Here is a 27435-nt window from a genome sequence, read left to right as displayed (position 1 = left end):
GAACCACATCATTAAATATTGGGAAAACAAGATTTTAAAGACCTAAATTGTATTCCATAAGAGATATGCAATAATTTATTAAACATTCCAGTTTGCATTAGTAAAAATATTTTAATAAATATCCTTATACATAAATCTGTGTGTTCATAAGAGTGTTACCTTTAGAAAGAGTTCCAGGAATAGGCTTCCTGGGATTGTTCTATACACGAGTCTTGCTTCTTATTACCAAACAGCCTCCCAAGACATTTTACCAAGTTTACACTCTGACATCAGGTTGTGAATGTTCATTTTGCTTCATCTTTACTGATGGGGAATTTTTAAGTAGTCTTTAGTATTACTATAAGCAGAAGTTGGTATCTCATTGTCTAAATTGTATTTAAACTGCTAGAGAAGCTATTTTCTCAAGTCTCTTTACTGGTTCTAGTTCCTTTTGTTGGTGGGGGGGGTTGCCTATTCGCATCCTTAGTATGTTTCTTAATTGTTTAGTAAAGGAACATTTTTCCTATTTGGAATATATTCATCCTCCAATATCCATTCTAGAGATTAACTTATGGAACTGCAGTCAAGCAAAGATTCTGAAAGTTGGTTCCTAATTAGAGAACACGAACAGCCTCCAGGTTCACTGGGGCAGTGGGCAATGTAGCCTGCTGGCCCTGCTTTGTAAGTCACGTGTCACTTGCACATAGTGCAGCTGGCCCATTTCCATAGCGCTGCTTTTGTTCCACTGAGGCAGTGCCCAGTGGTTGGGACAGAGACCACACGGCCTGCAAAGTCTAAATATGTATTATCTGGTCATTTTAAGGGTGCAGACCCCTAACCTACAGACCTAGTAAAGAAATTTATGGCCTGACTAAAAAATTATCTCCGTCATTAAAAATCACTTTATATACTAATGATGGAAGAGTACATTTCAATTATTAAAATGCAAAAGTAGATAAAATATTTCCATAATTATATGCCTGAAAACCCCCAATTATAATTGGGGAACTGGACATCAACATGTGGATATTGGTGATCTCGGGGTGATGAGGTTATTCTTTGGAGGTGGAGGGGTTCTTTTAAAGTTTTCTTCAATGAACAGATTTTACTTTTGTAAAAATGCAAATAACAGATCTATGAAGTAACTGCTTTTACTTGTTTAAAGGTAAATAAATGGTTGGGGTATAAGAAAATAAATGTGAAATCATTTCTTCGAAATCATCATGGGAACCACGGCCCCTCCTCAGCCAGTGTCCAGCGCCCGGGCAGCCCCTAGGCCAGCAGGGGAGGGGCCCTCCTCCTTTCCGTCACTGCTCTTCTGTGCCAACTGCTCCAGCGTGCACTGCTACAGTTCAGCGGTCACTACCAAGAAACACCTCCGGCATCCTTAGCTGCTTCAGTTCTGTCATCTGCAGAGCCTCCTTTGCTTGCCTTCAGTGAGCTGTGACCTTGAAGCCCATTTCCTTTGAACTCCCCTCTTCCTCATCACCCTCTGAAGAGAAAAGCTTACCTTTCAGGCACACCCTCCTTTTACGGCCTCACCTATTGGCATATGTCTTTACTAATTCTTTTTTCAACAAATAAAATACCCTCTGCACTGACTCCTGATTCCTAGAAACATTTAAAACTGAGTCAAAGAAAACTGAATCCAAATGTGCTTTTACATAATTTCTTTTGGTTTTTCTTATCTACCTTAAGATTCTCTAAGGCAATTTTAGCAAAAAAAATTTGTAAGATTTAAAAAGCTAGATGCAAAATTTATTTCTCTAACATAGGACCAAAAGCGGTGCATCTCGAGCTCTTCAATGTGTACAAATCACCCGAGATTTACTAAAATGCACTGACTTATTACCAGGGGATGAGATTCTCCATGGTTAACACATTCCCAGGCAACATCCAGGCTACAGAGCCGCAGACCACACTCTCGAGTAGCATATAACCTTGATCGTCTTTAATGCAACAGCCTCAATACAGATGTAGAGAAATCCAAATTATTACTACTTTGCAAAGATAAGTATTTGCAACAAGTATTTCTACACACACACATATGTATTATCCTTTTGCCTAATGCTTCAACGCCCTGGGGAAAAATTGGCCCAAGTGTTTCTAACAGCTGCTTTTCTGTCATTATGCAGTACCCACAACACAAACTCTTCATCCTGCTTCCCTCCACTTCTGCTCATCCTTACCACTGTCTTAAGTCCTACTCTTTCAAGGCTACCACTGCTTTGTCAAGTCTACATCAGGCAGGGTTGAGATTTCCCCACTCTCCAGAGCTCCCTTTCCCTGCCCTTGATTTGCACCAATGCATCCATCAGTCTTCCCCCACCCCCACCCCCCAGGTCCAGGGTGTCCATTCCTTCAGGTGACAGTAAAGTGGTTCTGAGCACCTGCTTCGAGTGAGAGCTGCATTCAGAAGTCAGTGCTAGCACCCACTTTACCTGAGCAATTAAATCACCATCTCTAAGCCTGTCTTGCCTGGCAAAATACAAGTCATTCCTACATATAAGGTTGTGAGGATTATTGGAAATAATATTTAAAAATTATTTAGCAAAGTAGCACCAAAATGACACTAAATGGGAGCTAATGACAAGGACATAAAGCACTTAATTTCTTTTACATGGTTAGTTCTCAAACATCACTTAAGTCAAAATTGTTATGCATTTTAAAATGTTAGGCATTTTAAAGGTATTATTCTTAATATCATTAATAACATTTTAATTAAATATCTTAATTAACACTTAAGATATTATTTCTAAATAGGAGAAACTCAAAATATTGAAGTTTCTGAATGGCCCGGGACTTGCAAGTTTCTCTATTCTGAAATTCCCAGTTTATTTAGGATGTTGGATATCTTTATCCGGAAGACATGGCAATTCCTCACTTCTCTCTTTGAGAGCGCCACCCAAATATGTATAGTAACTGAAAATAAGGCTTGAGGGGAACTGTACTGTTCCAAAATCATAACTAATGTAGTCTATAAATATACACTATCCTTCTGTGATAATTTCATGGAAATGTTATTTATAACCATAAAAATTTTAATATTTAAAGTTCTTCTAGGATTACAGAGAAATTTCTTTCAAAATCTTGAACATTACTGCAGAAGCGCATACGGCAGAGATGACACTTGAAGACAGAATGATGAAGAAACTTGTAGAACTGGTAAAAACTCAAGGACCATCAAATTCCATGCAAATAATAAATAATAAAAAAAAAATCTACATCCAAACCCATAGTGAAACTGATATATCCTACAAAAGAGCCACTTTACTAGTTCTTTACTAGTTCTGTAGATCTGCACTCTTTTCTTAAAATGACCAGATAGTACATCCTACAAAATAGCCATTTCTGCATGTAGCAAATTCAGGGAAGGGAGAAAAGATGAGTTCATGGGCCTGCATAATGGCCAGTTCAACTAGGGGATCTGAAAAAGCAACCTTTTTTTTTTTCTTTTTTAAGAGATTTTATTTATTTGAGAGAGAGCGCATGAGCAGGCAGGAGGGGGAAAGAGCAGGGAGCCAGATACAGGCTGCATCCCACAGTCCTGGGATCCTGACCTGAGCCAAAGGCAGGCACTTAACCACATGAGCCACGCAGGCACCCTAGAAATAATCCGTTTCGGATTAAAAAAGAAAAAAATTATGAAACTAGAAGGAATCTCAGCAGTTTTCTAGATTTGAAATCCCATTACAAATGAGGTTATTTATCCTAAATGACATCATTAGCATTAGAAACATTCTCCTTTGTATGTGTAATCCCCAAATACAGAATGTGAAAAAAGATATAAATTTAGGTGACCTAATTAATATTTTTACATTAACTTTAAAAACAATCCACAACTAGGAAATCGTGGGAAAAATCAGGTTCAGTAATCAAAGAAAGGAAAATAAGATGAGGCATTATTTCATATCCCTTAAATTAGCAATCATTAAAAAGAATTCCTTCTGGCAACTGGATATAAGGTAAAAATAGGCCACATGCCTTTTTAGGTATTTGTAAAAATTTAAATCAATCCCTTTAAATAGCAATTTAGTTGAGATGATAAAATGTTAATCCTTATACACCATTGTGTGATTCTGTAAGAATTTATTCCAAGACCTAACACAAATGAAAGGTTATACATAGCAAAATACTCAATTAACATTAAATTATGAATAATAAGTAACAAAGAGATACACTGCTCACTCAACAATTCTAAGAAAATCTGATGACCAACCCTAAGTGTATAAAGGGATAGGTAAAAATTCTGATGCTGAAAAATTAGAAGCAATCTCAATGTTCACCATAAGGAGGCAAACACCACATAACAAAACATCCTTGGAAGAGAATGTAGATCTACGTTTGACACTGAAAGAAACCCATGGTATATTGAGGAAAAGGTTACAAAATAGTGAGCACGGCATGATTCCACTCTGGAAGAAGTCTTTATATTTACTTATACATGGGACAGAATCCAGAAGTACTTACAATATATTTACACAAGAGTATAGTTTTTTTTAAAGAAACTAATTTTCTCGATTTTCAGATTCTTTACAATAACCATATTATTCTTACAAGCAGAAACAATCATAAATGCATTTCCAGTTTGGAAGAACATACGTCATGTGGGGAAAGTATCTTAAAAATTAACTGGTTATGATCACAATGCAAGACCTGCTATGGGAAAGGAGCAAATACGAAGGGGAAAATCAGCCAGAACTAGATCACTTAGGATAAGAAAGCTGTTTTTTTACTTCCATTAATATTTGTGAAATAGGTTGTTTAAAGAAAAAAAAAAACCCACTCTTACTAGAACTACTGGAACTAGAAGTTTCAAAGTATGAATATAGAAGAGAATGAATTTTAAAGTCAGACAGAATTCTACTCCTGCCACTTACTAAATAACTATAATCTTGGCCAATATAAATACCTAAATGTCAACTTTTCTGTCACAAATACTGCCTGGAAACAGTTGTTGTGACTATTAAATAATAGCAATTCCATGAGATACAGGTCACGGGTAATTAACAAATACTAAACTAAACTGTATGAATTACAATTCCCAATGCTAATCACTATGTAATTTAAGCACGTATTCTAATGGCTGAGGGAAATCCTACTTCACCATTTGGAAGAGGTATCATTTTGAAGTTGAGGAACTGAAAGGATCTAAATTACAGGCCTGAAGGCCAGTTAACAGCAGAACTTAAGATTTGAACGTAGGTAATTTGACTCTGGTTTCTTTTTCCAGAGTCCCAATCAAGTTCAGTAAAAATTGTTAGCATTCCCTTTAACGTGGGGAAAGAAAAGGAAAAAAAGAATTTTAATCTTTTCTCATTAAATGAGACTAAAATAATTTTCCCACAAAATGAGACTAAAATAGTTTTCCCCCAGGAGAAGGGAGGTGATACTGGTGGTCATGGTGGAAATAAGGATTCTAAAGAAAGTACGTTTTCTTCTGGGTTCTGGTGATGGTTATTAATGGAAATAAACAGAAATGTACAGAATAATCAGGATGGATACAAATAATAGTGACAGCTACCACAAAGACTGGGGAGTAAAAAACCAGGCAGGTAGTTCACGATTTACCTATTAAATTTCTATAGGTAATAGAGGGTGTAAAACCCAATTACAATAAATCTATCTTAAAAACAAGCCAGATCAACATGTATCTCAAGGAAAAAAAGTCACCTTTTAGGGGCCAAAAAAAAAAAAAAAATCAGTACTGGAAACAGTAAAAATATGTGCTTTTTAAAAAACGTTTTGTAATGTAAAAAGACAAAAAGTGAGAAACTTTACTAAGGTATAATTAATGGAATAGAAAAGATTAAGTTGGAAGTAGATGCATGAGCTGCTTTACAAAAAATACTTAAGTGACAATTAAAGAGGCTATTTTCAAATGGTATACAAATTGAAGAGTCTTTATTTTGAAAAAAAGTCTTCCAACAATATTTTACAATGAACAAAAACTCAACCAAATTTATCTACTATACTAAAAGGCTTTAAGAGATAAATACTGAAATAAGCCAGCAGGTTTTCGTCCCAATACCTAAAACCACCTCCTGCATTAAGACTGGTCTTCATAAATGTTGTTATGTTAAACACATCTTCCAATACCTGTCTTGCTAGCTAAAAAGCTCTCCTCCTTTCTTTCAGACTTCTCAGTAAGTCCTCTCTCTCCCTATACTTAGCCTGAAGGTGCTACAGTACTTTCGCTATCAGCTACATTAGTCCTCCTAAAGAAACTTCAGGAAGCACATCCTGTCTTGACTAAGACAGGTAATAGTAAATGCACATTAAGAAATTCTCTAGTCTTTTGAGAAGTAAGAATCAGAACTTATTAAGTTATTATCCAAGTCTTTTCTAAGGCAAAGGGAACTAATTTTGAAGACTAAAATACATGGTTGTGCCAGTATAGTTTACTGTAGTAAATCTATACCTTTTCCTTTTAAATATAAGGCATATTCTAAATGTTGATAAGGAAAGGTGCAACACCAACAAGCAATAACAGAAAATCACCCCAAAGAGCACTTTTAGAAACTGCCAGAGTCATGGGTAGGGACAATGGAAAAATTAAAGTGCAAAATGGGTATGAACTTGCACAACCTTTCAATGACTGCCTGAAAACCTTCAAAGTTTAATTAAAAAGCACAGAATTTTTCAAATATCTTCAGATAGTCAATTTGAAGGATTCCCCTGCCTCCTTAACTGGAAGAATTTCCTAAATGGAAGCGTAAGAAAATGAACAACTGGTGAGCCTCAAAATTGAATGAGGTTTGTCTTGACTGAGTTTCCAGTCAGGCAGGGTCAAGATTTATCTTCATATATGCGTAAGAACATTCTCAATTTTTAATAATGGTTTTAGTAGAAAAATCTATACAAATACTCTTCAAAAGGGACATCTATATAATGAAATCCTGTAGCCGTTAAAATAATGAGTTAGGGCTGGATGTGCTAATATATAAAGATAACCAATTAAATAAAAAGAACCAAGTTACAAAACTGTACATTTAAAATAAGGGATGACAGGAAGAGGAGTATATATGTATAAAGAGACATACGAAATAAACGATAACATTTCTGAAAGACTATACAAGAATACAAGAAACTATATTCCCCTGGGGTGTGGGAATGAAGTCACAGGAAGGACACAAGATCTAATTTTTCACTTTATACCCTTTATGTATCACATAATTTTAAAAAATCGTAAGCATGTATTACTTTGTAACATAAAAAAAGTTAAGAGTCTTTAAAAAACCTGATTGTACCTACAGCATTCTAGGAAACATTGACTGTATAACGTCAGTTTACAATCCTTTGCTGCCTTTTATTTAATGGTCATTTAGTCAAAATGAGAAGGCTACTTGGGTGCATGCTTCCTCTCTCTCTCCACTCAAGGTTATTCTCTCTCCACTCAAGGTTAAGGGAAAATATTGAGAATTTAGAGTTTAAATCTTAACTTGCAATGATTAAACTGTGGCTTGGATGACACCTAGTCAAGATTCCAGAGAACCAATGACAAAATTAACCTAAATGAGAATTTTAATCACTAATTAAAATATTTTATCCAAGATCACTTTTCATTTTTACAAGAGCCTGAGTCACAACATTTCTCTTTTCATTAAACTCCACAGCCCTCTGAGTTGGACAAAGGCAGATTTCAAAAATACATTTAAATACATGTTGAATTCTTATGCAGGACCACAACATAAGCAGAATACATAGATGTCACAAGTTTGAAAAGAAACACACTCTTAGCAAAAGTCTTCACTGGAAAATATCATAAATTCAAATCCTTCAGGACTCCAAAATCAGAATAAGAAGGCTGCATAAGAACTCCCTTACCTAGACATGGGATTTGCCAACTTGAAGGTCTTAAAATACATTTCAATGTTTGAGGCTAAGAAAATTAGGAGTAGGAGGCCAGTGGCCGTCTTAAGCATGCTTGCTTTTAAAACTATGCAAAATTCAAGTTTGTGAAACACTGTGCTGGTCAGACAAAAAACTGTAGACAGAATTCAGAGTACATGTCATGACTGTACAAGCCTTACCATAACTGGACTTTTTAACTGGACTTTTAACACCTGGGTTCACAATACTTGAGTCTTTCCAGATTAAGTATCTCCATATTCCGTCCACTTATAAAAGGGAATTAGTGTCCAAATGCTTGCTGAATTAACAACATAAAACAAAAGGCTCTTCAAATATAGGATCCCATCACCAATAAATTTAATGAACGAACCGTGGAACTGGAAATGTTGCGCTGCAGTTGGCCTGCACAGGCTTGGGAGCCTGGTGCACATCTCTTTCTAATTCCAAGTTTAATAACATCAGATTGATAGGTGACATCAGCCATTGTGAGAGTATATACACCAAAAATATCAGTGAACAGTACAAAACAGGGCACTTTTTCATGAGAGAAAAAGTCTCATCAGCATAACACTAAGAACTACATCTTGGTCATTATACTCACTTGTTCAAATATACAATGCAAGCTTTTAATTAATGACATTACAATGTTCTAAAATATACAAGGAAAAATTTAGCTAATGAGGATGAATTTCATATAACAGGCTAACAACACAAATTTTAATAACAGCATCCTTTAGAAAGTAAATTTTAAAATCACCTAGAACACAAACATATCCATAAAAGATGGAATGTTTCTCAAAAATAGGAATCCTTGTAATACTTCAGATATTTCTTTAGTAAAATAAGCTCTACTAATTACCCCATTAATTAACTTGAAAAGTTTAAATAAAAACCTAGTGAATAAACTGTACTGATTTCACCAATTATGAATGGAACTCAAATAACTGAGTTTTATTAGGTACAAAGGATACAGAACTTAGAATTTTCAAAGACTTTTTAAAGGGCTACTTACACATAAATGTGACAGCCCTTTAATCCAACAATGAAATACCTGCTCCCTAGAGCAAAAGCTCTGTCACTAGCTTAACCTCTCTGTGCCTTGCCTTCTCTCATCCTTAAAGTATGCATCCACTTTAAGGATTGTATAATACATGAAAAGCACTTAGCAAGTTTCTCATACATTTAAAGGGCTTAATAAACCACACCCCATAATACCACCACATTACTTTGAAGTCATTACTTTTTTTAAAAAAACGTATTTTCACAATGGTCTCCTAGAGATTTTCTGAGGGAAGTCTGACACTGTCGGTGGAGACCAAAGATGAGGTGAGTCATTCTGAACACAAACTCAGTGAAGGAGAATAAACACATGGGCGAAGAAGGCCCAAGAAGCAAAGCACAAGGATGGCCTGGGGATGGAAACGGAGTATTAGCTCAGAAAAGCCTATTTTACAATATGCCAACAACGGCAGCAACAAAGCCAGAGTCTGTGGAGACTAATTATTGTGAACTATCTTTCAAAGTCACTTCAAAAGAATTTTGAAACATTTTGTTTAAATGAGAAGCAACAGCAACTGCTCTCTTCATAGATGAACAAGATATAAAAAGCCACTGGTAGAAAAACCACAGCAAACCTCTTTCTAAAAAAGCAGCAAACACATTCCTTTAATTGTAATAGCAGACTTCCTGGAGGGTAATGATTTCTGTTACAGGAATCCACTTTTTATTTAAAAAATTCTTTAATTATAGCTAAAATTATTAGCTGTAAACATGAGAGATAAACTATTCATTCACTTTGAACTTTTCAAAAAATACAAAGCATTTTTTCATTTTTAAAATAGCTATTTGATAGCTATTAAACAATGACACAATTTCAAAGTGGTTGGAATAGTAATGATTCCAAAATAAACATCAATAATCATGAGTCAGAAACTGTAATATCCTTGAAGGACATATTCACCAATATCATCATCATTAAAACAATTTTAAATAAAAGTAGGAGAAAGTCTAGAAAACAATATTAAAAATATTTGCAGTTTCAACTCAACTTTCCACTTTTCCCACCAAGCAAAGAAAACCACTGGCAAGTTCAAGGAGCAGTATGTTTACCCTACAACCACACACTGTTATTCTGGAAAACTGAAATTTAAAGTGTAGCACAGTGGTTTTCAAAGTGTGGTCTGAGGACCTCTGAAAGTCCTCAAAAGCCAAGTGTCACAACTATTTTCATACTACTACTAAGATGTTACAGATCTGTCTCTTGAGTTCACAAGTGCACAGTGGAGTTTCCCAGAGCCCACATGCCACGTGATGGAAAAAATCACTGTGACACCAAGGGAGCATGAGAAACTTGCTGCTTCTCAAACCAGGTGCTACAGAGATGTGCAAAACATAAAATAATGTTCTTCTCATTAATTAACTGCTTTTGGAAGACAACTATAGTTTTTATTTAAAAATGGCATCTATGGGGCCACTTGGGTGGCTCAGTGGGTTAAAAGCCTCTGCCTTTAGCTCAGGTCATGGTCCCAGGGTCCTGGGATGGAGTCCTGCATCAGGCTCTCTGCTCAGCAGGGAGCCTGCTTCCATTCCTCTCTCTCTGCCTGCCTCTCTGCCTACTTGTGATCTCTGTCCGTCAAGTAAATAAATAAAATTTTTTAAAAATGTTTAAAAATGGCATTTATGTTAACATGCAGTGGGTTTATTATTGTTATGTTTAAATGAATGAACACGGCTAAGTATCTCAGTTATTAATTTCTAATGCAGTAATTTCTGATAGATACAAACTACATAAACAAAAGCTCTCTGGGCATCTTCAGTAATCTAAAAGAGACTGAGTGCTGCCACACAAAAGCAACCAGTTAGTCTTCTCTTCATTTTTCCAACTTTCAGGAACTGTTCCAAACACAGTGTGTGCTGGGGGCTAGGGCAATGCATAGGTAAAGCACAGACAGGCGTCTTCAAATTTACAAAAGGAATTACTTTAAGGAAGAAAGTGACTGTCTAATCTCTACTGTCACAAAAAATATGCCTTTCAATATATCAACAATGTTTGCCACCCTAAAAGAAAATTTTCCTTCCAGAGCAAAGACAGGAGAGAAGATCTGATTCTACTATTAAGCCAGGAAAATTTGAAGGTTTTCAGCCTTGTCCTCCTCTTTCTTCAATACTCAACACAACTCTGATGGGTTTATGTAAAACCAAAACCAAATCTGAATATGAAAGTCTAAAAGAATTGATTTAAATCCACATTAAAGCAGGATCACTTTTTAAACTAAGGATTTCTATTTTATAAGCACTCATTTAAAGTCAGTAAAAGTTCTCATTTACTTAAAAACTTCAAGATGGTACCAGAAAAAATAGTCTTTAAAATCATTTTAATAACAACTGTTTAATTAACTTATTTCTTAGATGGAAAGCCTGGAAGGTTATTTAGGTAATGGCCTACAATCATATAGCATAACTTTGTACATATGAATTGACTGGGACCCAATACAATCTAAAACATAGAAATTCAAAGACATTTCTTAAGTAGTCCCTCCAAGAAAAAACGGCTGGAGAGAGACCCCCAAACTGTAGGTATTTCAAGTTATACCCACACACAGCTAAGACCTCTGCAGCATTTTCAATATTAAGAGAAGAGGCATAACATTCAAAAAGGGGCAGAGATTTCCGTCTTCTTGCTCATCAAAATAGTTCAGACAAACTACACACTGAGCTAGAGATGCAATGGACAGCAATGCTTTACCAAGTCTGAAACACTACACAGACTTCAAGACTGTGTAACAACTCATGTAGTCACCACTGGAAAAGGTATTCAACACAAATAAAATGTTTGAAGAAACTGATGTTCATTTCTTTTAATACCAAAGCTTTAAAAAAAATGTTTAAACATGGTAAGATAAAACTTTCCAAACACGTATTACATATTTGTATACGTAACTTTACCTTTTCTTGATGACACAGAGTCAAAGTACCAGACTATTATCAGAATATGATGTCATACAGTGATGTCCTCGAGGCTGGCCTGGCTGTCCTTAAACTAAATGGTCGACAGATTTTCATGGTTTGTCTATCTCCTTCCAAACTGTCACTTCTGAACTGCTAATAATACTCTAGGACTGGGAAATGAAATAATCAAAATTTCACATAAAAACAAACATATAGACACTTTGTGACTAATGTGTGTTGCTCAAAAGCATTTAAAAAGAATTATTCCAAGTTTCTCAGCTGTGTTCTGTATTGATGAAGACTGCTAGATTACGTCTTAATGAATGAGGCATTACTGTACATAAATATTTAAACAAGTTCATCTATTAACAAAAAGATATAACTAAACATTAGTATTGTTGCCTTTTTAAACAAAGTATTCTATAACTTTAAGGTAACACTGGGTTCCAGTTTGTTTTCCCCCCAGAAATGGAACATAAATAAATGTCCTATTTTAATAATATCAGTTTGCCCAAACAAAGGAAAAAAAAAACTGAGGTGCAATCATGTCACAGTTAATGCATGTCTGCTTCCAATACATTCAAAGACAGTATTTTTGTTTAAAAATCAATAGTTAAAATAGGACTTCTGCAGTCTGAGAATTCAAGATACTTAAAAAAATTTGTAAATACACATACATGCAAATTCTTCATATATACAAATTTTCACAAAATTAAGAAGTTGCAAAGAAATTAGAAGGATTACGGTGAATCTGACAAGCTACATTTAAATGCTTTACCACTGACATATTCCTGAATATAGCAGTCATAGTAGTTTTAATAAATTTTCTACATGGCCTTTTTTTATAAAATTTTCTCTTTTAGACATAAAAGTTAATCACTAGAAGTCTTCTGAAATTCTAATTTAAGAATTCAAGATGTTCTCAATTCACTACTCATATTTTAAGGCCACTTTGGTAAAGGCATTGCAGCAAGAACACAAAAACAATAGCATATTTTCTAATATTTATTTTTTTCACCTGCAAACTGTAGCAAAACATGATCAGCTTTATTATGCAGACAGGTATCCCTCTACATTTTTAAAGAATTTAGGTATGTATAAATAGAAGAGCTCTTTAGAAAGGAAAAATTCAAGAATGAATAAAACCTTCCAATTTTGACTTTGTAACTTTCCAGTAGCAATGGTTAAAATGATTTTAGGTCATTCATTCCAAGATATATGACAGCACCTTAAAAGTGGCTGATCTATTTCCCCAGTAACATTTCTCACATAACAATGTGTTAAAGTTACAAATACTGATATGCACAAATAGCTAATTTCTAAGAAAAATATGTACAGTACTGCAGCATAATGAATGTGGTATCTGCAATAACTTAATATTAGCCAATTTTTAATATACATGATACCGCTACCTTTTTCTGCCAATTCACAGGTTAAAAGTTGTTACTGGAGCCCTCTGTTTTGCACATATTACCTGGTGTTTAATACACAATGCAGGCTTTTTAAAGACTTTTCCTGTGTTTAAAGCTAAGATCAGTGAAACAAGACAACAGTGCAAGAGGCGGAGAGATGTAATGTGACCACGTAAAAGTTCGTTCCAGTAAAGTGTCTATATAAGGCTATAAGAAAGGATTGGTTGATGAGCTTCCTGTTGGAAATTGTCCTGTTGGTGCACCAGTCTAAAGGAAAACATAAGACAAAATAAAAACACAAGTAAGGGTGGTATACATGTGAAACTATGAAAAGATTTAACTTTGATTAATTAAATATAACAACATTTAGATTAGAAATTATTTTATAGTTATTGGCAATCATATTGATTCATTACTGTTATTAGCAACATGATATAATAAAACTATTAGGTGTCAGAAGCTCTTTTATGGCCTTTAATACCCATTACTCCACATAAATCTTATAACAGAATCTAAGAAAGGACTTGGCCCTTAAGAAAACACATTTATGATTCAAACCAAATCTGAGTCCAAGCCCTTTTCACACAGTTCACTAAATCTACAGCTTTTCATAAAGCATTACTTAGACAAGAAAACAGTTTCATGCTATAAAATAGCTTATTTACTGTCAGTGCTTTGATCTGCAACTGAGTAATGTGGGTGTGTGTCTTTTTTAAGTCAAAAAAAGGATCATGCATGATAGCTGCCTCAAGTTGCAAAATCTTTTACTGTCACATCAGTAGAATAGTCACATCTTGCTTCTCCTAATTTGAAGATAACACACAAATTATAAAGTACTTAAAATTGCATCTCACTTACCATAAAAGGATTACTAGATACTCCAGCAGCTGCAACTTGACCAAAAGGGGTTACCACTGGCTTTGTTTGTCCAAATGCTGCAAAACCTGCACCTTGTTAAAATAGAATCACCAATTAAAACCTATACCTTTCGGAGACAATCTGATGCTTATAAAGACTCATAAGAAGTTTCAGAGAAATTCCTACTACAGCAACAATAATAAAATATCAATGTTCAACTGTTGAGTCTCATGCTTTCAAATACCAGAGACAAACTTCCTGTGGCACATGTAACAGTTCATACAGCTTCTCAGAAATGGTTTCTTCTCACGTGTCTCAGCTATGTAAGCTGCTGACATCTGAAGAATGGAATTAATAGATGACCTGCGACTATCTGAGACTAGATGTGAGCAAAACACAATGGATTCATGTGAACAGCACAATATTTGTTAGGAAATATTTTATCATTATGGCTCTGCCATGGACCTTATTTCCAAATTTTTATCTAACCAGAGACACTAAATATAGATACACAATTATAATTTAAGAATAATCTTCAAATTTATGGACTTTCAAACTTTAGCAAATAAGCTTAATAGATTAAAAAAAAAAAAATCCCTGGCTTCTAGAACAAGTAAACTCTAACCACAATACAGTTGCCTACTTGGAAAATTAAGTCTAGTCTCCGACATACATAGATTATACAAAAGAGCAGATCCACAAGTTTTCTGATGCAAAACAAAAACACTCAAGGTCTACAAAGTTTTCTTTCTTTCTTTTTTTTTTTAAAGATTTTATTTATTTCTTTGACAGACAAGATTACAAGCAGGCAGAGAGGCAGGCAGAGAGAGAGGAGGAATCAGGCTCCCTGCTGAGCAGAGAGCCAAATGCTGGGCTTGATCCCAGGACTCTGAACCTGAGCCGAAGGCAAAGGCTTTAACCCACAGAGCCACCCAGGTGCCCTACAAAGTTTTCTTTTAAAATCAACAGACATATTAGAACAAACAAGAGAAATTAATAAGAAAGAGACTGGGGCAGTGGGGAGGGAGCACCTGGGTTGCTCAGCCAGTTAAGTATCCGGCTCTTGGTTTCGGCTCTGGTTGTGATCTCACGGGTCTGAAACCAAGCACCTTCTTCAGCTCCACCCTTAGAGGAGAGTCCACTTGATGATTCTCTCCCTCTCTCCCTCCCCCAATTCACACACAGGCTCTGTCTCTCTCTCTCTCTCTTTCTCTAAAATAAATCTTTAAAAAAAAGAAAAAAGATAAAAGAAAAGACACTGGAGATTCTAAGAACGGGTACTCTTTACAGAGTCTCTGATTTCTCCTAAATCTATAACCTGGTCACAAAAACTTAACCAAATCATTCAGTTCTCTAAGGCCCAAAGCAACAAAGGCATCTATATTTGTGTAGTAAATGTTTAGCAGAGAGTGCCACAGCATTCTTTGGACAAGTTTTTCTGTCCAAACATAAAAGATTATGATACATAAAGGATATCTAAAGTGGACTTACAGCTAGCCAAGTGATAGATCTTACCATTGGGCTGTTGAGAAAAAGCTGTCTGTTGAGGAAAAGCTGCTTGGGCTGGGAAGGCAGGCTGCTGGAAGCTGCCGCTGAAGCTGGTGGGAAGACTATAGGGAGCAGGAGTTCCGAAGCCCGCAGGCATGCTCATGGAGGCGGTGCCAAAGGTTGCAGCTGACAGGAGAAAGCAAGGGCTGATAACTAATTCACAAAAGAGCAGGTTTTGCTCCTCATACCACACACTACAGAATGATTTCACTTGAAAAACATTAACTTGTACACTAAAGGCACCTTAAATTCCAAAACGCTGACAAAATTAGTAATAAGTTTTAGCACTATACAGTTTAACACAATCTATAAATGTTGTTCTCCTGAAACCCATGACCAGAATGACACTAATAAAGCTATCATTTGAAATCATAAGAAAATTTCTCAAAGTAACTAAAAGTCTAAACAGCAGTCAACTTTTTTTTAAAGCCCATCATGCAAGTCACATGTGTACTAATATACATTTGTTTTTAATTTTATTTTGCTACATACAGTAAAATCGCCAAAAATTGAATTTTATCCACTGAATTGTCTGCTATAACATAGTAAGTATGTTCCTGATAAAAACAACTTTAAAACTTCTAAAAAATAGTTTATTGAAAATAACAAGACTTAGAGGAGAAACAGAGTTAGAAGCAAGCCTCTCAAAAACTGTACAGCTTTGTAAACAGAGCCCAAAAGGGGCTGGAGAGGAATAGCTTTCCCTAATAAAAACACTAAGACAATTAAAAGAACATGTGAGGTTCTTAATACATCAATTCCAAAAGAAATATATGGACCACCATATCTTATTTGAAAGATAAGTAGACTGCTTTGGAATAAGGGGTTTAAAGTTAGGACTGCTAAGCTGTAGAGGTGCATAAAGACTGCATAAAATGCATAAAGATTGAAAAGGGAGTGAAATAGCATTCTTATTGATTCTATAAGATTGATATAGGGTGAATGAGCGTAGTAATCTAGACTGCACTGAAATCAGTGTATTAACAATCACTACACATGTGGTACACTGCCATCACTCGCCCACTTATGAATTACTTATAACCTAATTTGTATTATAGAAACGCATGTAGTAGGGGCACATGATTGGCTCAGCATGTTAGGAGTCTGATTCCTGATTTTGGCTCAGGTCATGATCTCAGGGTTAAGAGACTGAGCCCTATATCACGCTTTCGGCTCTACGCAGGGCCTAAGATTCTCTCTCTACCACTCCCCTGCCTCTCTCTCTCTCTCTCTCTCTCTCTCAAAAAAAAAAAATTGAAAAGGAATGCATGTAGTAGCAAAACAGTTTTTTACTTACTGCTAGTGAAGATTAAAAACAGCACCTTCTGAATGTGTGTTCCAGAAAAATTCTTGGTAAAGTAAGAGCCAATAGTGGTACTTTTAACACAGAATACTAGCAATTTAAAATAATGAAATATTGTTGGCATGATGCTATCAAAAACATGATAATTCACTGTATTTGATTTAAAATTTTTTTTTAATTTACCAACTTGATCTCTATTTAAGGCACAGTAATTAATACTAAACATGTTACACAGATTATATTTTATTTTTAAAAAACCTTGGAAGTCATGTTATAGATACTCCCCAAAGAAATCCTCATATCCTATTGTTTATAACTATGCAATTTGTCTCAATGAACCTAATCAGAATGTCAAATTTTTTTGAAATTACAATTGATGAGAAAACAGGAGAAACAAGCCACTAGAAAGCAAGTGAATTAAAGAATAATAAGCACACTGCAAAGGAAACAGAAGGGTTTCAAAACAGACAACAATGCACTGACAAAACTTTGACAAATCACTTTTTAAGAAAGCACTAAAAAGCGAAACTTGTATAAGTTAAGCAAAACCAAACCCCATGGAATAATGTGGTAAAATGGTTTTTGGTGTATCAAAAATGTGTCAAAAGTGCTATGAATTCAAACTCAAGGAAAATAATCAAAAAAGCTATTAACATTCTAATGTGACCATGGAGGTAAGCGATAATGCTTTTCTGCATTAAAACACAAATCACCACAATTTTTATGTATAACTTTAAATATAATGTAACCCCAATGCCACACATCCATGCCCACTTCATTGTAAAACATGGAAAAAACTTAATTCCACATGCAAGGATCCAAAACAGTAGCAGAAGCTTCCACAAGCAGGTAGACAGATTGCCACACAAATCCAGGTAACAGTTGTGGCCACCTACCAAAATGAGCGTGAGGGAACACTTGAGAATGCATTGCTCCAGAAAGGCCTTATGGAAAGCCATAAAGAGACCAATGTCAATTAACTTAAGGATAACTATTGTCAAAAAAAAGTAAATTTGTTTCATTAGAAAGTACTAAAATTAGAATATACTGTTACAAAGTGGGTAGCATAAGAATATATAATAAAAACATATCCATAAAGTCCTTTAATTTCAACATTCATAACACTAATATTTAACCTGTTTGAAATAAAGGGAAAATTAGCATAATAAATACCAGAGAAAGAAATACCAAATGAAAAAAACATTTATGAAACCCATTTTTAATTAAACACTAACATTTTTTTCATGTCAAGATAAACTATGTCCATAGAAAGACTTCGTAGGCCTCAGGAGTTACACCCTATGCTATTCACAGGATTATCTAAAATGACCTAGAATCTAACTTTCACATCTAAAAAGTCAAATCTTGTGGACAGCATCTGAAGGATGTTTGCTTATTTTATTTACAGTTCTGTACACTACCTAGAAATTTATAAAGATAACTCAAGTCAACTAAGTATCATGAGTGGGAAATTATTTAGTGTAAATCATCAGAAAGGTGAGCACAACTTTCAGCTTATAATGTAATGGCTGAAAAGAGAAGAGAAGAGAAAAATCCATCTTGTGTAAATCTTATCAGGCATAAATGAGGTCAGAGAGGTTACACATAAATACATGTAAAGAACAGAAAGCAAATTTAGGTTTTTAAGTACTAGAAATTTTCTGTTGGTTTTAACCATCTGGAGTGGAAATGTTTCTAAAATATACGTCCATGCATTTTAAATTAGTGTACTTAGCCAATTAAATGTGGGAAAACAGAACTACTGAGAGATCAGAGTAGTTAGGAGTCTTGATTCTGTCATTTTCTAACTATAGAATGTCATTTAACTTCCACAAGCTTCTGTTTCCTCATTTGCAAACAGGAGGCAGAGGGAAGGATAATAGTACCTACCTGAAAAAGCTGCCACGAAGATAAATTTAACAACAAATTTTTTAAAAGTACTGTAAATACTCAATGGATATATTTTCCTTCCTAATAACTTTAAAAGATGGATACTTAAGAGATACATCAGTACTGTGTTCTGAATTCAACAAGAGGGTAACTGAGGAGGAAGGATATCATAATAAATAAGTTAGGTCACTCTATGTTTATCTCCTTTCTTAAAATCCCTAAGTCTCTTGAGAAGTCCTGCACTAATAGTAGTAATGGATTAAACTGTTTGCACCAGTGTTTCCCATATATGTTTGGGCATAGAACCCTTTTCCACGGAGTATTTGATAACATCTCAAGAGACATACTCTCCAAAATACACTTTGGTACAAACTGACCTTTAGTCAACAGTGACTGTGACCCAATATTAACTGCCGTAACCTCAGTCTGCAACAATGATGCCTTGTAAGTTTTAGTCCTGCTGCTATAAAACTTTCAGACTTAACAGCTTTTTAAGATATAATCTACATTATCACACTATTTGTCCACTTAAAGTGTAGAATTCAATGCTTTTTAATATCTTCCCAGGGTTGTAAAACCACCCTCACAATGGAACTGTAGCACATTTTCATCGCCCCGGCCCCAAGAAATTCTGTATCTACCAGCTGTCACCCTCCCTCTCCTCTCCCCTCCATTCCAGGTCTACAGATGTGTCCATTCTGGACATACCACTTACAAATGGAATCACAGGCTATACGTTACTCTATGACTAGCTTCCTTTAGGCCAATGTTTTCAAGGTTCATCCATGTTGTAGCATGTGTCAGGACTTCATTACTGCTTATTACCAACCAAATTTCCACTGTGATTATAACATATTTGGTTTATCCATTCATCAGTTGATGCCATTCCGGGCTGTTTCCACTTTTTGGCTATTATGAATAATGCTGCTATGAACATCTATGTACCAGTTTCTACATAGATGTACATTTTCATTTCTCTTAGGTATTTTTCTTAACGAGTGGAATCAGTGGAACCAGCAGAAACAGTGCTGGTTTAAAAGGGTTCTAAACTACTACAACTATTAGATTAGTCATTAATCAATTCTGAAAGTTTAAGGCAAACCCATCAATCAGTCTCCACCTAGGTAATAAAATAAGGATGCTGGCCTAGATGCTACTATGCTTCTTTCACCTCTACATGTCTGTTAAGTTTATCTCATTGGGGGGGAGGGGGTAAAAAAAATCCTTTAAATCATTCATTCATTCATTAAAATGAAGTTAGGAAAATAAAGACTATTCATTCCCCAGGAAAGGAGAAATTTAAGAATTATAAGAGAATTTCATAATAATTGAGAATTATATTAACTGTTAGATTTAAGATCTCAAAAGCTCTATAAAAAATGCTATTATAGAATCCTAAAATGAAAAAGGTCTTAGGCCATCTTGGTTAATATCCTAATGAAGGTTTCTATGTAATACAGTAAAAATTAAAGCCCGAAAGCTTTATAAATGCAGAAGAAAAATGATTATTAAAATATGTATTTCAAGAAAGAAACATTTAAAAAAAGAAACATTTGTAAAATACTTAAAATTTTCAAAGAACTACTATGCAATACCCTCTTTCAAAGGCTACCTCATATTTAACAAAATATTTGAAAGCAACAAAAAATATGTCCTAAAAAACTAATATTAATTTTGACATGGGAAATTTCTAAGCATAGTATATTTTATCAAAATACTATTTATATTACAACTTCAACAGAAAAATTAGTAGTTAACATTTACTTTTAATAGTTTATAAACAAAGGTGATCAATGTCATAAATCAAAGCGGTTTATAATGAAAAACATTTTTTACGTTGAAATAAAAATTTGGGGACATAATTTCCTTTCAATAGCCTGTGCTTAGCCTAATACTAAAGATCACCTTATAACATCTGAACATACATCATACCTACCTAATTTCCTTTCAATAACCTGTGCTTAGCCTAATACTAAAGATCACCTTAGAACATCTGAACATACGTCATACCTTTTATATTCATGTACATCCTACACAGATCCTTAACTTTAAAGGACTTTCATACTCTACATAAAACAGAAGTTAAAAGAAGTTAAGAAAGCCCTTAACTCTAATGACAAACCAATTTGGAGGTACAATCATGAAAGCAAAATAATCGAAAGATTTACCAACTATATAGGATAATGCAAAGACCAAACACAGTGATTTGTAATTCTCACAAAAACTCTGCCGGTAGGAGAATATTGTTCACATTCTATAGAAAAGGGTAACGTTAAGACTCAGAAAAGTTAGATCAATATAAGCTTAGTCAAGGTACAATCTGGGTTTCTAACCTTCAGTTGTCAAATGGTATTACAATAGCTATAAAAATAGTGACACTACCTTGCAAACAATTTTAAACACCAACAAATGTTAGTACATCTTCCTAACATCTTTACTCTACTCATTATGAAATTAATATATAAAAAGATATCTTAAGATCATCTAACATGTAAATATGAAGTCAGGATTTGAACACAAGTCTGGCTGCACCCAAAACATATTCACTTAACTTTTCTAAGCCTCACTTTCCTCAGCTGTCAACATGTATTTGATGAGAGTTAAAAGGACTAAATAAGACAATGTACAGAACCCTTTGTGCCCAGATACATCATACATATTCATTCCACCAAGTCAAAATAATATGCTAATAATTAGAAATGTTCCATATATTTTAACTGATGAATATTTCTGTCTGAAACAGAAATTAAATCACTGATTAAGTATAACTGAATTAAAACAAAAACAATTTAAAGAATTATTTGAAATTAAAATACTTATTAAACATCTATTATGTGAGATACCAACAAATCATGACTGAAGAAACTCCTACTACCACAATTCCTAATCTTGCCAATGACCAAATTTGCTAATAATTACCAATTCTTAAGGCACAAATTATGTTACAAACACCTTATTCTTTCAAGATTTCACATCAATATATGCTATATGCTTAAAGATTTAGTTCTAAAATTACTGGGACACGTGCACAAGAACAAAGCTGGCCAACTTTAAACTAATGGATTTCATGCTATACCATGTACACTTGCTGACACCCCAAGATACTGGCAAAAAGTTCTGGTGTTCAGGGTGACAGGACAAAAATCAAAGAAATGCAATATAAAAGCTATGTGGCTGGTGTGCAACATGAACCAAAAAGATAAAAGGGAAGGAATAAAGAGGATTAAAAAATTATCAAGAGAGAATATTCAAATATTATACCCCAAATCAAATCAGGTTTGCACAACTTAAAAAATGTGAAATGTTCTAAAAGAGAGAAGCACTAGAAGACCTAACTGCTAAGGCCTCATGTAATAAAGCTAATGTGTTCCTCACCAACTCATGAAGAGCAAAACACGAAACAAAAAAAACCTCTCACAAATTTTTCCTATTATGCATGAGTGAGTAATAACCAGTAATTCCAAAACCAGACCACCAAATGAGTCAGAATTGCTGTATTCAAAAGTCCCATCTCAGTCACAAAATGGCATGGCTGGAAGAAGTCACATCTCCATGCTTGGGGCTGCCTCACCTGAAGAATGAAAGCTGTGACTGATCCATGGGGGCTGCTAGAGAACTGCTAGGGTCCCTCTCAAATATTAAAGTCCAGGATTTTATAAATTTTTAGCTAGTGTACTCTTTATGGACAAACTCTTCCATCCATTTCAGGAAGAAAGAAGAACTTTATTTTCTGATGTTCTTCTCATGGCATCTTTGCAATAAACACCTTTTCCAAGTTTTCTGTTCTATAATCTATACTTATTTCTTACCTGTTGCTCCTCTGGCATTGGTCTGAAATGGATTTGTAGAAGATGCCACAGAAGGACCAGCAGCAGCAACAAATGGATTTGTAGAAGGCGTAGCTTTAAGAAATTATAAAAATACACTATAAAATCCTAATATATTTGTATTCAATTATCAAAAATATTTGTTCATACATTAATGAAGACAGAAAACTAGAGCTTTTGGGGGCGCCTGGGTGGCTCAGTGGGTTAAAGCCTCTGCCTTCAGCTCAGGTCATGATCCCAAGGTCCTGGGATCGAGCCCCGAGTCATGCTCTCTGCTCCACAGGGCGCCTGCTTCCTCCTCTCTCTCTGCCTGCTTCTCTGCCTACTTGTGATCTTTGTCTGTCAAATAAATAAATAAAATCTTAAAAAGAAAGAAAACTAGAGCTTTTTGATAAATTGTTGCTTTCACAGTCTTCCAGTACACCTAAGAAAATGCAATACTCTGTATATATAAGCTTTATATGTTTTATAAAAATCTATCTATCTATCTATCTATCTATCTATCCCAGAAACACATACCTCCAAATGGAGCAGGCACACTTGAAGAAGCAGGCTGTGTCTGTGCCGAAGCACCCACTGGCACTGTTCCAAAAACATTGCTGAAAACAAACACAGAAGGAGTTCTTTTTATTTTCTTAAAGCAAAGGTAATCAGTCTAAAGGGTGGCCATAAAATGTGGAAACAGTTAATACTGAGAATACCATATATCACAGCAGTTCTTAAACTTTACATCTCAGGACTCATTTACATTCTGAAAAGTTACTGAGAATTCCAAAGAGTCTTTGTGTAAATGTGCTGTATATTAACAATATGTAAAGAAATTAAAACAGAAAATTTTAAAAATTTCATTCTTTTAAAATTAACCATAAAGCTATTACATGCTCACGTAACTAGCATTTTTATGATAGAGTTATATTTTCTAAAACCGAAGGACCTTAGCAAAAATCAAAAATTTACATTAATATCACCACTCATTTTATTAGAAAAGTAATGTGAAGCTGTCAAGCTCATGGTGGATTGAAAAATTTTCTAAAATTCTAGTATTTGCTTGGACGTGTGAATTTTACCAGTTATTTTCCTTAAAGTGACAGACTTAAATATTCATTTTTAAGAAACTTTCTGCCAAATATCCAAATCTGAATAACCATGGTATATCATTCTTACTTTTAAGGAAAACCAGTGTTCCATAAAACAATGGATGTAGTCATTATTATGTGTGGCTGGTTCATTCCACAACTCAAACAACCACACAAGCTGACTTTCCTCAAGTTACCCACGATACTTCAACGCAGTAGAAATTACTTGATAAATACCTTGCTTGAAGACATAGAAAGTTAAGAGGACATTATTTAAAGGTCAGGATTTAATCAAATTAGATTTTCTTAGAAGATTTATGTTAGGCAGGGCACGAAAGAGGGGGAGAGAATCTCAAGCCAGTTCCCCGCCGAGGTTGGAGCCCAATGTGGGGGCATGATCCCACAACCCATGAGATCATGACCCAATCTGAAACCAGGAGTCAGACATTTAACCAACTGAGCCACCCAGGCACCCTAGTAAAATTAACTGTTTTGTCAAGAATATTTGTAGGAATATATAAATAAGTCACAGGGTAGTAATGTACAGCACAGTGACCAGTCAATAATATTATAGTGCATACTTGAAAGCTATAAAGAGAGTAAATCCTAAAAGTTAGTTATGTATGGGGACGGATAGTAACTACATTTACATGATCACTTCACAATGCACACAAACATCAAATTATTATGCTGTACACCCGAAACCAATATTATATACCAATTACATCTCATGAAAATAATTAAAAAGAATATTCATAAGAAAAACTATATCAAGACTATCCACAAGTAAAACTGAGTATGTGCTGGTAAGAAATATAATGACAATTAGATGACTACTAGTACAGTTTGGTATCACGGTCTTAATTTGTGCTAAAGTGTTGGCAAGTTTTTACTTGTCACTGCTTCTGTACCATCAATATAAATGTCAATACTGAAAACACAAATAACCTGTGAGAACTATTATGACCGTAGTTTTAATTTCAAAGACCCCTTTGAAATGGTCTCATGTACCCTAAATGTTCCATGGACCACACAGTGGGAACCACTAATATACTGTAATATAGTATCAATAAACTATTTGTTATGTATACCTATGTTTCCAGAGGTATAATTACTTTATAATTAATTAATTTAATTAATTTATAATTACTTTGCTATAGGTCACTATTTCTTATGTCTAACACAGACATCCTAATGAAACAGGATATACACAAATACTCTAAACTTTAATTCTTGGATTCAGTTTTCCTGCTTGGCATATAGAAAATTTATTACTGGAGAATCCAAGTAGTTAGTGTTACAATCTTCCCATTTCTCTCTAGAAAAGATGCTGCAGGGAAACAAATAGATACTCAGGTAACAGTATTGTGGTGGTAAGTCACCTAAATTCTGCATCTGTTTTCTTTCAGAAATGTAAAAAAGTTACAACTACAAGAGTTTTTAAAGCTTTATTGCTGTTAAAATGTGTTAAGACTTCCTGCTGCCAAAAATACCCTCACATCAGATATATTTGAACACAGTTAATGGTATGTCTATGTGTTAATACTAGTAGGATACCAATGAGATACAAAATTGGATCTTGGGTTCTCTTGCAAACATTTCTAAAAATATTTATTTACAACTTAAGCTACAACATGTTACTTTCAGTGTTTAGTCTTCATGACTAAAAACTGTACCTTTAAAGTATGCAGTTTTCTAAATGGATTCTCTGCTGGTAAGAAATAAATTAAATCTGTATATAACTCCTCACTCTGAGATGCGTACATACCCTCAACTATAACTTTAGTGTTCAAGAAAGAAAAGTTAACAAAACCTTTGATTAAATAAAAAGATAAAATGACAATTACTCAAGGATATTTGAATTAGCAAATTAAACTCAGTTTCTGCAAACTATAAAAATATTCAAGAATTTAAAAAATATGTCACCAGTCATTATTTAACATTATTATTCAGAGTCGGAAAAAAAGATAACACCACGAAGCTCGAACACTGACTGAGACAAGGTACCTGCTAGCATTACTTGTGGAAGTATATGCGTTACTTGAAGTAGCTGCAGAGCTGAAAACGCTGTCTAGTTCTGCCAGGGCTGCATATTTGTCTGAGGATGCACTTGACTGAGTGGGAACTGAAACCACAGAACCAACAGGAGCTTTACCTGTGGTCCCAAAGCCACTCCCCTGATCACCACCTATAAATGAACAAAAACAAATTACACTGAAATTTTAAGTTATGCTTACAATTTATCAACCACATTTGCCATGAAACATGTGTAAATTTAAAGCTGATTTAAAGCTAAGCAAATAAATGGATAGAACTCCACAGTTTTATCTAATAAACTACCTAGAAACCACTGGACAAGATTAATTGCTACACATACCACTGTGGTAGAAAAAAAATACTGTTTCTGTAACAAAAATGAACACTGTAACAATAACATGTCTAGCGCTACATTAACATCTCCAGAACAGGTGATTCTCATTCAAGTGAACATTCAGATTTATAAAATGCTAGACTCAATGTGAACAACTCATTAATAATATCATTTTCCCAGGGTTGTCCATGAAAAAATTAGAGACAGTAATAAAAGGGAACATTCTCAATAGCACTTACCATGCGCCAGGCACTGTTCTAAGCGACTGAGATACAACAACACATAAAAAATTCAATGCTATTACTACCCTCATTCTGGAGATGAGAAAGCATGGTCAGAGACAGATCAGGATGCAGACTCCAGTCCAAAAGCAGGCCTCTGCTGTGCTCTACCACACTATGCATTTTGAAAGGCAAAATACTGGCCATAAGATCAAAACCAGCTATAAATATATACTGTAAAAATAATGGGTTTAGTTTTTTTTTAAATACCAAAATATTAATAGCAAAAATAGTCCAAAATAAATATATTACAAAAACCACCACATAACCCTCCAGTCAGCATTACTAATAGGATTTATTGGTCCTCCATGGCCTTCCAACAGTGAAGCATGCTTTCTAAGACAAAATTAAATTTTGTTGTTTCATTTCTTTTAAAATTAGAAGCATACAAATAGTTTCCAGGACTTCCAAAAGGCCTCTTATTGGATTATGGTAAATACTCATGAACTTCTAGTACAGATAAAATTTCTTCACCACTATGAAAAGCATAGTGACCTTAAATTATAATAAATACAACCAAATGTAGAGGACTGTTTAATATACAAATTTGTATTTATTTTGTTTAAAGCTTAATACCTTGCCCAGCACTGAAGATATTGTCTAAATTAGCAAGTGCTGCATATTTGTCTGTAGTCTGTAGACCAGCTTTGTTCGTTGAAACTTTACTAACAGCTGATGCTGTTTGATGACTCTGGGAAGTATTGAAGGTTCCAAAATCAGCACTGGAGGATTTGGGGAAGTTATCAAAATGAGCAAAATTAGCATTTACTGATCCAGCACTTCCACCTGTAACAGAATAAACAAAACACTTAAAATTTCTAGACTTCTCCCAAAATCCTTTGATAGATTATGTGTTTTCTTCCTTAATTAAGTGTTCTACAAACAATCTTATTGGCAAATGGCATTTAACTTTAATCATCTATGTATGACTTTTTATAATTTGGGAAACTACGTTTTCAAAGGCCATGGAAACATGTAGGGTAGCAAGTTACTGTGTATTAATTATCTACACTGAAGTGAAGACTAATTCATAGAAGAGTAATTATTCCAAGCTACTCCATGGTAGCATGGAATAATAACTAGAAGAG

General features: G+C 34.5%; 1 protein-coding gene across 10 annotated transcripts in view; it reads right to left on the bottom strand.

The window, feature by feature from the left end:
• Window positions 1-11205: 11205 nt before the first annotated feature.
• AGFG1 (ArfGAP with FG repeats 1) overlaps window positions 11206-27435 on the bottom strand; it is a 75666-nt gene continuing 59436 nt past the window's right edge. For 3 of the 10 annotated variants that reach the window (XM_032355043.1, XM_032355051.1, XM_032355048.1), the window contains 8 exons: window positions 26924-27133; window positions 25703-25883; window positions 23139-23218; window positions 22602-22694; window positions 17799-17846; window positions 15567-15725; window positions 14052-14143; window positions 11206-13460 (listed from right to left, as the gene is read on the bottom strand). In XM_032355043.1, coding sequence (XP_032210934.1) covers window positions 13401-13460; window positions 14052-14143; window positions 15567-15725; window positions 17799-17846; window positions 22602-22694; window positions 23139-23218; window positions 25703-25883; window positions 26924-27133 — 923 coding nt within the window. In that variant the 3' untranslated portion in view covers window positions 11206-13400. The remainder of the gene's footprint in view (window positions 13461-14051; window positions 14144-15566; window positions 15726-17798; window positions 17847-22601; window positions 22695-23138; window positions 23219-25702; window positions 25884-26923; window positions 27134-27435) is intronic. The other 7 variants (XM_032355045.1, XM_032355053.1, XM_032355049.1 and 4 more) reach the window with 4 other exon arrangements.

This window comes from Mustela erminea, chromosome 8 (assembly GCF_009829155.1).
Source record: "Mustela erminea isolate mMusErm1 chromosome 8, mMusErm1.Pri, whole genome shotgun sequence".
NCBI lineage: Eukaryota > Metazoa > Chordata > Mammalia > Carnivora > Mustelidae > Mustela > Mustela erminea.
This window is presented reverse-complemented; position numbering and strand designations above follow the sequence as displayed.